The sequence below is a fragment of the Microtus ochrogaster genome, linkage group LG2 (genome assembly GCF_000317375.1).
Source record: "Microtus ochrogaster isolate Prairie Vole_2 linkage group LG2, MicOch1.0, whole genome shotgun sequence".
NCBI classification, from domain to species: Eukaryota; Metazoa; Chordata; class Mammalia; order Rodentia; family Cricetidae; genus Microtus; species Microtus ochrogaster.
This window is the reverse complement of record NC_022028.1, coordinates 19081757-19095818: the sequence shown is the minus strand read 5'-3', so window position 1 is coordinate 19095818 and position 14062 is coordinate 19081757. Positions and strand designations below refer to the sequence as shown.

General features: G+C 39.5%; 1 protein-coding gene across 1 annotated transcript in view; it reads left to right on the top strand.

The window, feature by feature from the left end:
* Prim2 (DNA primase subunit 2) overlaps nt 1–14062 on the top strand; it is a 181348-nt gene that overhangs the window by 30250 nt on the left and 137036 nt on the right. The window contains exons 6-7 of the mRNA XM_005359889.3: nt 1847–1942; nt 4917–5054. Of these exons, the coding sequence (XP_005359946.1) occupies nt 1847–1942; nt 4917–5054 (234 nt within the window). The remainder of the gene's footprint in view (nt 1–1846; nt 1943–4916; nt 5055–14062) is intronic.

The window sequence follows — 14062 nt, the reverse complement described above, 5'->3', positions numbered from 1 at the left end:
TTTTTTTTTTCTTTTTCGGAGACTGGGTTTCTTTATAGTCTTTGGAGCCTGTCTTGGAACTAGCTCTTGTAGACTAGGCTGGCCTCAAACTCATAGAGATCCGCCTACCTCTGCCTCCTGAGTGCTAGGATTAAAAACATGCGCCACCACTGCCCTGCTGATTTCTTTTTTTAATGGCTGCATAAAATTGCATTAAAATTTCACATTCCATTTGTCCGTTCATCTGAACATCTGGCTGTTCCTATTTCTATTACGATGAGAGCAGTGATGGCCATGGGTGGACGTGTGCCTCTGTGGTACGATGTAGGTGTATGCTCAGGAGCAGCACGGCTGGATCACATGGTAGTTTTATTTCTCACTTCTTGAGGCACCTCCATGGTTTGTATTCCTGCTAGTAGTGAGTTAGGTCCCCCACATCCTTGTCACCATTTGTCATCATTTGTTTTCTTAATCTTACCACTGGAGACGCTGACAGAATAGTTGAGTGAGGCCAGCCTGAGACACACAAGAAGACACGAGCAAACAGACAAATACATTTAAAGACTGGTGTTTGTTGCTTACTCATGAATGCTGGTTGCTTGTGCCTTACTGTTTGAGGTGTGTGCTACCACTGCTTCTGCTTCTGCAGAGGAGTGGTGATGATTTCACATGACGTAAACATTTCTCTCAGTACTCATATGGGTTCCACTTTTATCTTCATTTCTGTACCTTTTTTTTTTTAAATCGGGAGAGATTTGTTTCGTCCTTTTAAAAGATTTTTTTAAAAAATTATGCGTATAGGTGTTTTGCCTGCGTGTATGTCTGTGCACCACATTTGTGCCTGCGAGGCCAGAATAGGATGTCAGATCCTCTGGAACTGGAGTTACAGAAGATTGTGAGCCACCATGAGGGTCCTAGGAAATGAATCCAGGTCCTCTGGAAGATCCGTCAGTGCTCTTTACTGCAGAGCCATCTCTCCAGCCCCATCTTCTTTTTGTATAGCAGTTTAGAATTTTTATCTACCTAGAGTTGTCAGTCTTTTGATGAGGATATAATCAACACAAGATAGAAAAATGTTAGTGCCTTGAGAAGTAATATTTTAAGTTTAAAGTATTGTATGCAACTAAAAATCTGAGAAATAAGCTAAACCATTATTAACTTTAATAGATACTTTAATAAATAGCAGGGTATAACTCTTGATTTGGTTGGTTAATGCTCACATTTAGTCTTTAGTAACTTGATTTTTATTTTAAAATTAGGATCTCAGGTTGTAGCTCAGGTTGGCCATGAACTCATGTCCTGGTTCTCAGCCTCCCCATTTCTGAAATGGCAGGTTTTATGTCTTGGCTTTAACCTGAACATTTTTTTTTTATGGTTCTTTCCCTCTGATCATTGTACTTTCCTTCTCTGTTCTTATTTATTTTTAAAGACTATTTTATGTAGCCCATGCTCATCTTAAACTCATTAAGATAAGAGTGACCTTAAATTTCTGGTCCTCGTGCCTCCACCCCTGTGTGCTGGCATATAAGCATGTCTCCATGCCTGGGCTTATGAACTGCTAGGGACTGAATATAGCTCATAAAGAAGCACCCCACCAACTGAGCTCCATCTATAGGCCCTTCGTTACTGCTCTTTTTATCTATCTCTTTAGATATTGGCAGGAAAAAACCTTAAAAAATATTAAATTTTCTTCCACATATTGCCTTCCCTAGGGTTAATAATGATTCAGCAATCATTGGAAATGACAAGATAATTAGTATATTAACTTGTTTTTATAAAAGTGTGGAATGTTCTCTACAGTAGGAAATGCTTTATTGGAACTGAGGAATATAAGTTCAAAAGGCTCATAAAATGTGTTTCCTCTTAGATAAGTGATGAAGAGAAGACTCTTCGAGAACAGGATATCAGTGCATCCTCGCCAAGCCTAACTGGGGTTAAGTGGGAATCGGAGTCAGTTTATAAGGTATGTAAACATTTATAAAGCGTCATGCTTAGCTTTATCTGTATTTAAAAAAATATTTATTTATTATATATACAGTGTTCTTCCTGAATGCCAGAAGAGGGTACTAGATCTCATTATAGATGGTTGTAAGCTACCAGGTGGTTGCTGGGAATTCAATTCAGAACCTCTGGAAGAGCAGCAAGTGCTTTAACCTCTGAGCCATCTCTCCAGCCCCCTTTCCCTGCATTTTTAACTTACACATTTGGGTAGCCCCTCCCACTTCATTGTGTGAATAGATCATACTCAGGAGACACTCAGTGCTGGGCTACCCTCCACGCAGACATCCTCCTGTTGAAGGAAAACCTTAGGGGCTTCGCTTGGGCTCCTGCATGTGCTCTGGGGCTGCCCCCTCTTTTCTATTTGGCTCTAATACTCTTTAATTGGTGCTTTGCTAGAAACTCCTGCAGTTTGACACAAGCTAGAGTCATCAGAGAGGAAGGAACCTCAATTGAGAAAACAAAATGCCGCCCTGAGCTCCAGCTGTAAGGCATTTTCTTAGTAATGAATCGGGGAGGGTCTAGCCCATTGAGAACGGTGCTATGCCTGGGCTGATGGTCCTGGGTTCTACAAGAAAGCAGGGTGAGTAAGTCATGGGAAACAAGTCAGCAAGCTGCACTCCTCCATGGCCGCTGCATCAGCTCCTGCTTTTAGGTTCCTGCCCTGCTTGAGTTTCTGTCCTGACTTCCTTCAGTGATGAACAGCAGTATGGAAGTGCAAGCCGAAGAAACCCTATGCTCCCCACCTTGCTCTTTGGTCGTGGTGTTGTCTCAGGAGTAGAAACCCTGACTAAGACAGCTCCCTCGGCAGGTCTTGGGCTCTTCCACACACTTAGGCTTATGAGTTTGTGTGGTCCCGTTGCATCTCAGCTCTGTACTGTGAGCTTATCGCTTTCCTATGGGAGCCTTCCTGAACCTAGTCCAGCATCTTTGCTGGGTCATCTACATTTCTTCTGTCCTCTCAGCATAGAGACCTTCTTTATGTGAGCCGGCCAGATAACTTGGGAATAAGTAGTTGTGAAGGGGAAGAAGGAAATCTGAAAGTAACTGAAAACTTGGTGACTGCCATCTCATAGTTGACCATGGAAATGATGGACAGTCACAGTAAACTTGGAAGTACACCTTTCTTACTTACCCACTTACTTAATTTTATACACAGGTCCCTCCTTCCCCTTTTATTCAGTTTTTGTTTTTTATTTTTGGTTTTGAGGCAGTGTCTCAGCAAGTTGACCAAGCTGGCCTTACCAAAGCAGGACTTGAATTTGTGATCATCCTCGCTCAGTCTCCTGAATTGCTTGGATTAAAGATTGAATGCACGACGAAGTCTTGCCTCCACATTAGCTGTCTGTACCTTTTTCTTTTTCTTCACACCAAGCCATCCTCCAGCCTCCTCCCAAGCATAGTGTATGAGGATTGGGTCCTTGATTTACAGCACACATAGCCATTGCTGGACCATCACAGCATCTGCTGCTTCTGCCTGGCCATTTTAGTTTGCACTGTGCTTACCACAGTAAGCTAGAGGTCTAAAATGTTACAGAAAAAAACACAGCGGGATTATTTAGCTTTTGTCTTCCTTCCTTTCCCCAGGTTTACAGATTTGGGTCCAGAGTAATTTATTTCACTCACTAAATCATAAGCCAGTAGTAGACTAGAATAGATTCTAGGCTTGGACTAGAGCTTGCTTCCAAATGCCATCCTCTGCTCTTGCCTACATTGCACTAACCCTTCTTCCCTATGCCTCTGCTGTGTCTCGTGTACCACCTGTTGCAAACCATAGCACACATGATGCCCTGTGGAGCTGTTTGATATTCCACAAGTCATTTTTCCTGTTCTTAAATAAATTACGAACTCTTTGGGGACAAGAACTATATTGTAGTCATGGAAAGCAGGACATTTTTCGCAAGCTTTCTAGTTAAAAGGCATGTGATCACAGACTAGAGACGTACGTGCCCTACCAGAGGATGCAGGTTCGGTTCCCAGAACTCATATTGGATAACTCACAGTTGCCAATAAGTCCAGCTTCTGGGGACCCAACACCCTGTCTAGACTCTGGACAATGTACTAACATGTGCGCATATCCATATACAAACACAACATATACACATAATTTAATAAAATGAAATAAAAAGCATTTAAATGACACATGATCTGTTGTTCAGAGTGTGAGGTGTCATCATATAGACCAAACTGCAGCCAGGCAGATTTCAGTGTTGCCCAAGACTAGAAACATTTTCATTGCTTCATTTTCAAAAGAATAAAAAAAGTATTTTCTAGGATGATGATTTTCACAGTCATCTAAGATCATGTGATGCTTATCTCTTAAATGGTGGGGTAATTCATAGGACTTAATCTTCATTTTATTTTAAAATAAATACTTAAATTCTTAGGGCAGATATTTAACAGCAAAACTGAAGGGTCATTATTTCAACTTCTTGGTGTTGAGAGAAACTCTTGACATATATTTCTTCATTGAAGGAACAGAAGCTTAGATGAACAGATTGGGAAGTAGCTTCAATTACAACTGATTTTTAGTACTGGATATTTTTTAAAGATAAAAATTAGAAGAGTATTATTTGACAACAAATTCTGAACCTGTCATGAGGTGACTATAACATGTCTAAAGACTTCGATGTAGAAGTTTAAAATTTTGTGGTTTATATTTCAGAAATTTGTAGGTTATAACTAAAAGGAAACATTCTTTTTTGACTCTTTTTAAATTATTGTTACTGTCTTTTGAAACATGTACTCTAAAACATTTTTTGTTTACGCCATTAATTCTTCTTAAATGTTAACTCTTTGGTTTTAAGGAATACATTTTTTATTCTCTTTTCTTTTTGGAGCTTCTGGAACTAATGGGTTTTATTTGACTTAACGTTTGAAGTCTCAGGACTTGGTAACAATAGAAACTGATGTGTTTCCCTGTTTCCCTCTGAACCCAGATCCCCTTTGCTGATGCTCTGGACCTGTTCAGAGGAAGGAAGGTCTATTTGGAAGATGGATTTGCTTATGTGCCGCTTAAAGACATCGTGGCCATCATCCTGAACGAGTTCAGAGCCACACTGTCGAAGGCTCTGGCAGTAAGTGTCCTCTTTTCTGTCTTTATTTGACATCATTATAAATCCCTGGTGACTGTGTTTTGTGCTCTTTTACAGAGTAAGTTAATTTAATTTTCATAGTAACATTTTGATTGCCTGTGGTATTGTGTTGTTAATTGTGGAATCCTAGGGTTCTAAAGTGTTAGTTGCCACACATGGTTTTCTTATTGCTTCTTCTGCTAGCACTAATGGGTGACTGACTACTAATTATGGCAGCGGTCTCTGTAGGTTATCCATCAAATCATTTCTGCTTGGAGATGGACTTTATATGTGGTCCTTAAAAGCAATGTGGCCGTTGGTGGAAATAACTCCTAGATTTCTGTTGTGAATTGCTATAGTTCTGTTAGTAGAGGGCATTGTAGAAACAAATTTTGGTTTTCTTATTTTGTGGTGTTGGAAGTTGGAACCTAGGGCCTCGGCTTGCTAGGGAGTCATCTACTGCTGACCTCTGTGCCATCAGTCCTAGGAGAAAGTGTTTATATTTAGGTACTAAAAACAGTGATAGGCTACTGCTGAATAAAAAGCCCAGAATTACGTGACATTCGAAGAGCTATGTTGAGTAAATGACAGCATATTTAGTTTGTTGAAATCTTACTTCAGACTGATGACACTTGACTTTTAATCTAGGTCAGTTTCTTTTATGCTTTTTTGCTCTTAATGTGGAAGAGGACTTCAGGATCGAAGGGCGATCATGAAGCTGTATTGACAGTTGTGTAAGATGTGGTCAACTTTCCTTTTGAGATAAAATTGTAGTGTTTCTGATACAAATAATTCTTATTATTGACTCTCTAGGGTCACTTAAGCATGCATCATTCAGTTATTTGGGAAGGCTAAAATGTCTACTATTTTTATTTGGTGAGGCAGCTTATGGAAACACCTAACTGGTTTTCCATGAAAATCTGTATGTGTGGGTGTGTGGTGTTAATGATGGAACCAAGGGCCTTGTGTGTGTGCTAACACATCGTCTACTCCTGAATTATACTCTCAGGTCTGAGTAGGTATTTAGCTGTTAATGTTCTTACTTCATCTAATTCCATGCTATATTATAAATATTTATTATGGTTAATGCTCTTAAGTTGTTTCCCTATGATTTACTCTGCCCCACAATGTGCTTATGAATAAGAATAGTGACTCCACCACTATGGACCTATTTGTTTATTGGTTGGCATTCTCTTTGTTCTGTGGTTCTTGTTTTAACCAGTTCTCTGTTTTGGAAAGCATTTCTTTGTGTGAAATAGCTACATTCTTTTCAGGACAGTAAACAGCAGTGAATGCCGTCCACTAATGCTCCTGTTCTCCATAGTCACAGAGCCATCACTGTGCGTTTATTTTGCTTATAATTCCATATAACAGTCTACCTTTAAGGATATTAGGTCAGGAACTCCAGGAAGGAACCTGCACTCAGAAACTGAAACAAACCATGGGGAATGTTACTTGCTGAGCTAGCCTTCCTATAGCACCCAGGACCACCTGTCTAGGGGTAGCACCACTCTTAGTGAACTGAGCCATCCACATCAATCATTTGTCAACAAAATGCACCACAGACGTGTTCACAGGCCAGCCTGGTGGGGCATTTTCTTAATCGAGATTCCATTTTCTAAAGTGATTCTATTTTGTGTCAAACTGACATACAACTAGCTAGCACAGTAAAATAAATTTATAGGGGATAGCACTCTTTTCTATAATAACATTTAATGTTAAGTGGCTTCAACCCACTGTAGAAAGATGCAAACTCAGAGCTGGATGACAAAACAAGGCCTGACTATGTGCTGACTCCAAGAAAAGCAGGTAACCAGGAAAGGCACCCAGATACTAATAGCAAAGGAGGGAAATAAGCTACTTAGCAAACATAAATGTAAATAGGGTGCCATATCTAGTCTTACATAGACAAAGTAAGCCTCAAACCATAACTAATTAGAAGAAATAAAAGGGATAATGCATATTAAAAGAATCAAGAAAATAGAACAATTGCAAACATTTATACCTAAATTATTGGAGTCCCTAATTTTATAAAACAAACACAAAAAAATACAAAAGACCACATAGGTCCTGACACAATAATAATGGGATCTTGAATACTCCACTCTCAAGTTTAGATAGGTCTTCCAAATTAAAAATAAAGAAATTTCAGAGCTAAAATATACTATGAATGAATTGGACTTAACAGAGTAGTCCACCCAACAGATGAGGAATATACATTATAGATAGAATAGGATACAAGGGTAGATTCTTGATTCTACTCTGAAAAGAAAAAGGGAGGATATAGATATCATAAGAAAAAAGGTAGATTATTGAATTCTTTTTCCTATATTCTTACTCCAAAGATTGGGCACCAAATATAGCATGATTAATAAAAACCTAGAGACAGATATTGGGATTCAACCTGAAGACCAGAAAGGCAAAGCAGCTAGCCAATGACTCTTACCTCTACCTCAGTTTGAAAATGGCAGTCTAGCCTCTAGGAATCCTCAGAATGAGATTGAGCCTGAAACTTGCTTCCTCCCATTTTATATTCCTCTCTAGGGCTGGGATTAAAGGTTTGCGCCGCTACTGCCCAGCTTCTGTGGCCAACTAGTGTGGCTATTGGGATTAAAGGTGTGTACCACCACTACCTGATGTGTATGGCTGGTCAGTGCAGCTTTTTTACTCTCTGATCTTCAGGCAAGCTTTATTAAAATACAAATGAAATATCACTACATTATATTTTTCTTAGCAAAACATGGAACCTTCTCTAAAATTTATCTCAAGGTACAAATCAAATCTCAAAAACACAAAAAATTGAGATAGTCTATGTCTTCTATTAGACCATCATGCACTATGACTAAAAATTAACATTAAGAAAAACAACAAAAACCATAAAATACTTGGAGACTAAACAGCAAACGTTTGAATGAATCCAAGAAATGAGAGAGGAAATGAAAACATTCCCAAAGACAAATGATAATGAAAATACATCCTGTTAGAACCTGCATGCCGCCAAGGCAGTCCTAAGAAGAAAGTTTATAGCAATAAGTTTTCATGTTAAGAAGATTTGAGAAATACCAAATAAATAACCCAACAATACACCGCAAGACTCTCCCGAAACAAGCAGATGGCCCTGCGCACAGTAGATGCCAAGAAATAATGATTAGAGAAGAAACTGAGTAAAAGAAAACCACACAAAGTCAGCCAAAGAAAGTGTTGGTTCTTTGAAAAAGTTAAAAAGACAGACAGACAGTCCTTAACTAACTGAGAAAGAAAGAGGGGGAAGACGCAAATTGATCAAATTCGACATCAAAAGGGTGCTGTTACTGCTGACCTGAATGGATTTCAGAATGTCATTAGAAATTACTATGAAATTAATAATCTGAAAAACTGGATAACCCAGAATAGAAGAACTTTCCAAGGCATATCGTCTGCCAAAATTAATCCCTGAAGGTATAAAGAACTTAAACAGTGAAATTGAAGCTTTTAACGAAGACTCCACTAAGCAGGGAAATTGAAACTTTTAACAAAGAGTCCACTCGAAGAAAAGCCCAAGACAAGATGGATTCACTGCTGAATTCTATCAAACTGTCAAGGAAGAACTCATACCAAATGGTTTTTATTATTACATTCAACTAAAGTATCGTATTCACTAGTGTACAATGGTAGCCATTATAAGATGGGAATTAAAAATGGGTATGAGAAGAATAGAAGTAGATGGTAGTCATTTCCTTTGCCATTTTAGTAGGTCATCTTGTATATGCCTTCTTTGGAATCATTACTGGAGAATGCTGGTGTTATTGCTGGGAAGGTGTTTGCAGCAGGGATGTACAACAGAAGTATTTAGGGGGAGAAAGGATTTTGGTGTTGGGTGTGTTGAACTTATGTAATTATGGGGCAGTGATAAATTTGGTTTGGCGTATGTATGTATACGTGTATTATATACGTATTGTATATATCCTCTATACTATATATTAATTAGTCATTATGTTGACATCATTGAATAACAACTAAAACTTAGCAAAAATATTTCTAGGTTTCTGATTCACTAAGTTCACTCATTGGAAACCAGTAAATGCATATTAAAGTTCTTTAAAATCCTAGAGTGTTCCGCACATGAGATGTTCATTTAAAGAGGTAGACTTCTGTGAAAAATAGTATTTTAGGAAGTTTTACTTTTTCTTTTGATTTTATTCTACAGTGATTTACACAGTTTATATTTTGTCATGGAAATTGATAGGGAGAACTTTGATGATTCACTTCTTTCTGGCCTTCTTTGGTTTCCAGAAAATGTTACTAGCATGGATAGCTGGTATTGTGAGCGTGAGAGGGTTTTAGAATTGTATGGTATCATCTTTGTATGGTCTTGATCTTTTTCTTCAGATGTTAGAATACAACTGCTTAATAGAGACCATCCCAGATGAGTCTACTATAACCGGTTATTCTGTAGAGCGTGGGACGAACTGTAAGCATGTTTGTCTGTTCTGGAGGTGTCTGGTGAGGGCCTGCTTCTGGATTGGTGTGTGGTGATTATCTTGTTGTCTTCTCAGATGGTGTGTGTAGGGAGAGAGAAAGGACATGCTCTTGTGCCTTTTTATATAGGGGTTCATGAAGTCTTTCTTTATGACCTAATTGTTTCCCAAATGCCAGCAAATCATTGCCTTGTTTACTTTGTGTGATAGGGCTTAGCAGAATGCTGCCTCCTCCTTTTAACATACATGAGTGTAGTATTAGTTTCTTTTTTTAACATAATTTTTTTAACCGAATCTTTGGGTATTTCATATCAAGTACCGCAATTCCACTCATTTCCTAGTCCCTCCATATCTGCCCCCATCCTTGTAACCTCCCCCAAAAGTTAATTTAAAACAAAAAAAAAAATCCCAATCCCCCAAACAAGCAAACAAAAACAAAAAAACCCAAAACAAAACCAAAACCAAAAGACCTCCAAAAACCAAAAGCATCTTGTTGACCCCTTGGGCAATGCCTGCTCCTCTATCAGCCACAGTGCTCTGTGCATGAACTGTTCCACTCCTCTGTGTTTCCTGCATCTCCATCATGTATCTGTCGTAGTGGCATTTGAATTTGGTGTGTCATGCAGTATACCTTTTTGCCCAATCAGCCCACACAGCTTTTCTTGTGAGTGTTCGTCAGGGTAGTTCAAGGCCTCTGGTACTTCAACTACAAGGTCTCAGATATCCTGCTGTTGCCCTGAGTTGTGGGGGATGCTGCGGCTTTGAATCCACAGGACCAGCCCCTTCTCATGCTTCAGCAGCTCCTAGATGGGGAAGATGTTGGGGTGAGCCAACTCAAAGTCCTGAATCTGTGCCCTGGTGGTCAGCCTGTTAGCTTTCCCAGATCCAAACCAATATAGCTGGCTCCCCCTTTGGCCAGGTGAGGAGCAGGGCCAGCTCTTCTTGCACCTGAGCCCCTAGGGCCAGCTGTCCCTGCTCTGGCTACACAGGGGCAGGGCCAGTCCTTCCTCCCCACATACCACAATGCCATCTTAAAAATTATAATACTTTTACAAATTCTTTGAGAATGTCACCCGTGTATACAGTGCATTTTTCATATTCACTCCTCGATGTTTTCTTATATAAGAAGCTTTCTATTTTGTCTATGCATGTTTAATTGCAGAAATATGAATAGCTTCCAGCCTCATGGAGTCTGTCAGTAAAGGACACAGGTCTTTTGCCGCAGATCTAATGTAGCATCTTGAGCTCAGTGCCTTTTCAATAGTCTGGTGCCTTTCCTAGGCTCAACCAGACCTCTCGTCTGTATTGCTTTCTGGGATCACTCTCAAGCAGTGTTTCCACAAACATTTTAAATACTTCAGTGACTGTAGGGTAAAGATTATGCTGTAGTTAACTTAATTATCTCTAAAGGCCAATGCCATGTCTTATGAAGATTAGCTACCTAGATCTGATGAGTTGCCTGTGAGAACTGTATGTTTGGATGCGATTTTTTGTTGTTAAAAGAAATGAAATCAGGATGGATGCAGTTCAGCTGTGTACGCAATGGGAACAAAGCACCTGCTAATATGCGCCAGATACCACGTGTAGAGCATTTCTGAGCTCCCAGGGACAGGTATTTCTGACTTCAGAAATCCGACTTTTGTGTTCACTTTTGTGCTTTTCTCTTTCTCCCTTACTCCTCGTAGAAGTCAGACAATCCCACACTCTGTAAGAGCTCCTATTTCTGAGGTTATGTGTCCTATTAAGAGTTATAATTACCCATTTGAAAGCTCCAGTGCAGACTCTTAGGGAGTATGAATAGTTTTCCACATACTCCCTAAGTATGTTTCTCTTAACTGTACCGACTAATGCGTATGTGAAACACCGATTTTATTCCCATTGCCTACTTGTGATGAGAAAGTGTCAGCTGATTCAGTTGCTAGGAAACAGCCGATTACTGAAATAGTTTTGGGAGGGGGTACTTGCAAATCCAATTCTTCGACAGTTCTGCTCTCATGGAACAGAAATGTATTCAGCCACTACAAAGAAAGATGTATCACCTGTTGGGGTTTCAATTTAAAATCTTTCGCACAGGGGAGCTGTACTATGAAAAGTGTTACAGGATTGATTAAGTGTTGAGGGTGTAATTTTAAAACAGAGACTGAGCATGAAAAGTAATGATTATGTTCCTGTATGACTGGGTTTCAATTTTCCGATTCATCATTATGAGAGTAAGAAGAGCTAGAGAGGAGGAAATAAAACCTAGCACACATGGCACACTAGAATTAACATAAAAGAACTGTATTAATTAAATCAACTTCATAAGATAGAAGTAGGATTGGTCATATAGTAGATTAAGTCACCCACGTGTTCTTCTTCACTTTGGTTGCTTAATCTGTGCCAGAGAAAGAATATTGAAAAGGAGTGTTTGGTCTTCTTTTATAACTGACAGAATTTTTTTTTTTGTAACTATAATTTTATGGTTTTGAACCTAAGGTCTTGTGCATACAAGGAAATCACTGTGCTACTGACTTTTCTCCCTAGCCCCTAGCCAAAGGATATTTATTTTATGTCAAGTCAGTAACTTTTCTTAAGTATTCAATGTGTGAGGCCAAACCCCTGCTGGGGAGACAGTGTGCCTGGGCTTCCAGGACACAGCAGCAGGGGGGAGGGGCGGGGGAAGGGGAGAGGGGGAGCGATGTGAACAGCTGCATGCATGGTCAAGTGAGAGAAGAGTGTGTATGAAGTAAAGAGACCACAAATATGATACAGCGACGAACTTGGTCTGAGACTTAGTTGCATAGAGGGCTTCAAAGATGTCAGCTTTGGTTTGAGTTTGGCTTTTTTTTTTTTTGAAAACAGATTAAAATGTTTTATACTAATTTTAAGTTTGTAAGCCATCCTGTAAAAATTTTGTGAAGTATCAGAATATGTGAAGATAGAACTATATAATTTATATTTTGATAGTATGGTATGTAACATTTAGAACTCATTAATGTCTTTCAAATGTTTTCTTAAAATATCACAATATTTCTCTTCCTTCCTCCTTTCCTCCCTACTCTTCCTCTCTTTCTTTCCTTCCTTCCTCCCTGTCTCCCCCCCACTTTCTTTTTCTGAGATAGGTTGTTACTATGTAGTACAGGCTGTTCTCAACCTGTTATCTTCTTGCCTTAGCATCCTAAGTGTGGGTATCACAGGCATGAATGACTCCACCAAACTTAATAGCATTAAATGACTATATTATCTATCACTGAGATATTATGAAATTGTTTATGTCTATGGTCTGCATGTTTGTACATGCACCATGTTCCAGAAGAGGCTCTTGGGTCCCTGTTACTGGATTTATAAATGGTTGTGAGCCACCATGCAGATGCCAGGAACCAAACCTGGGCTCCCAGCAAAAGCAGCCAGAGCTCTTTACCATTGAGCCATGGCCAGCCTCATCATGTATATTTTAGTAACTTACTTTTCCATCTCAATGACACTGGATGTCATCATTTCTACCAGTCACATGCAGTGTTGTATGAACTTCTTATCTAAACTTTGGTCTTTGTTTTTGTATGTTCATGTAAATTTAGAGATTATTGAGTCAGAAAGTCTTTTTTGTTGCTTTTTGTTGGTGTATGTACAGGTGAGTGCATACATGTGGAATCCAGGGGTTGATGTCAGGTGTCTCTTTCAGTGACTCTCTACCTCATCTCTGAGACAGGATCTTTCACGGAACCCAGACCTCACCAATTTGACTAAACTTGGTGGCCAACAAGCCCCAGGAGTCTCTTTTTTTTTCTTTCTGCCTTTTCAAGGGCTAGGATTACAGGTGCATGCTGCCCTCCTGGCTTTTTATGTAGGTCTTGAAGTGGGGGCACTCTAAACTCTAGTCCTCATGCTTACACCACAAAGTTTTACCAACTGCTAGCCCAAGTTTAAGTAGTTTAATGCACTTGATGCTTTCTGGAGCTACCTTTTTTTTTCTTTTCTTTTCTTAAAATTTTTTTTATTGATTTTTATTGAGCTCTACATTTTTCTCTGCTCCCCCCTCCCCTCCCCCTTCAACCCTACCCCACCAGAAATCACTTCCTTGCTTGCAGGAACTCATGAGGGTCCCGTGCTCTGAGCAGCTACAAGTATAGAAAAACAAGTTGTTTAACTACAGCAAGCGAAAGGTCATAGAAAGTTCAGGGTCTGAGGGTCTACAGCCTCCAAGAGCTTCCCCTTTTCTATATAATTAGACCAGGCCTGTCTTAGGTTACAGAAGCTCAAATTCACATCTTACCTATCATCAGGAACACTTGCCTCCACACGCAAGGCTTCTATCTTAGGTTGATTGTGACAGGCTCCTGTTTTACCCGTCTCTGGCTCACTGGCCTTCTTGTAGCATGTTGACCCATACAGTGACTGGCTGTTTTGCTTTTCTAACCTTCAGTTTGAACCCCAATATCTGTCTCTGGGGTTTTATTAATCATGCTACATTGAAGGCTATGGATGTTGTCTTAGAGTGTAAGTGCTATACAGGTAGTTAGAAATTAGTGTAAGAGCAAGGGTACCGGCTGTAAATGTGCTGATGAGGATCATGGA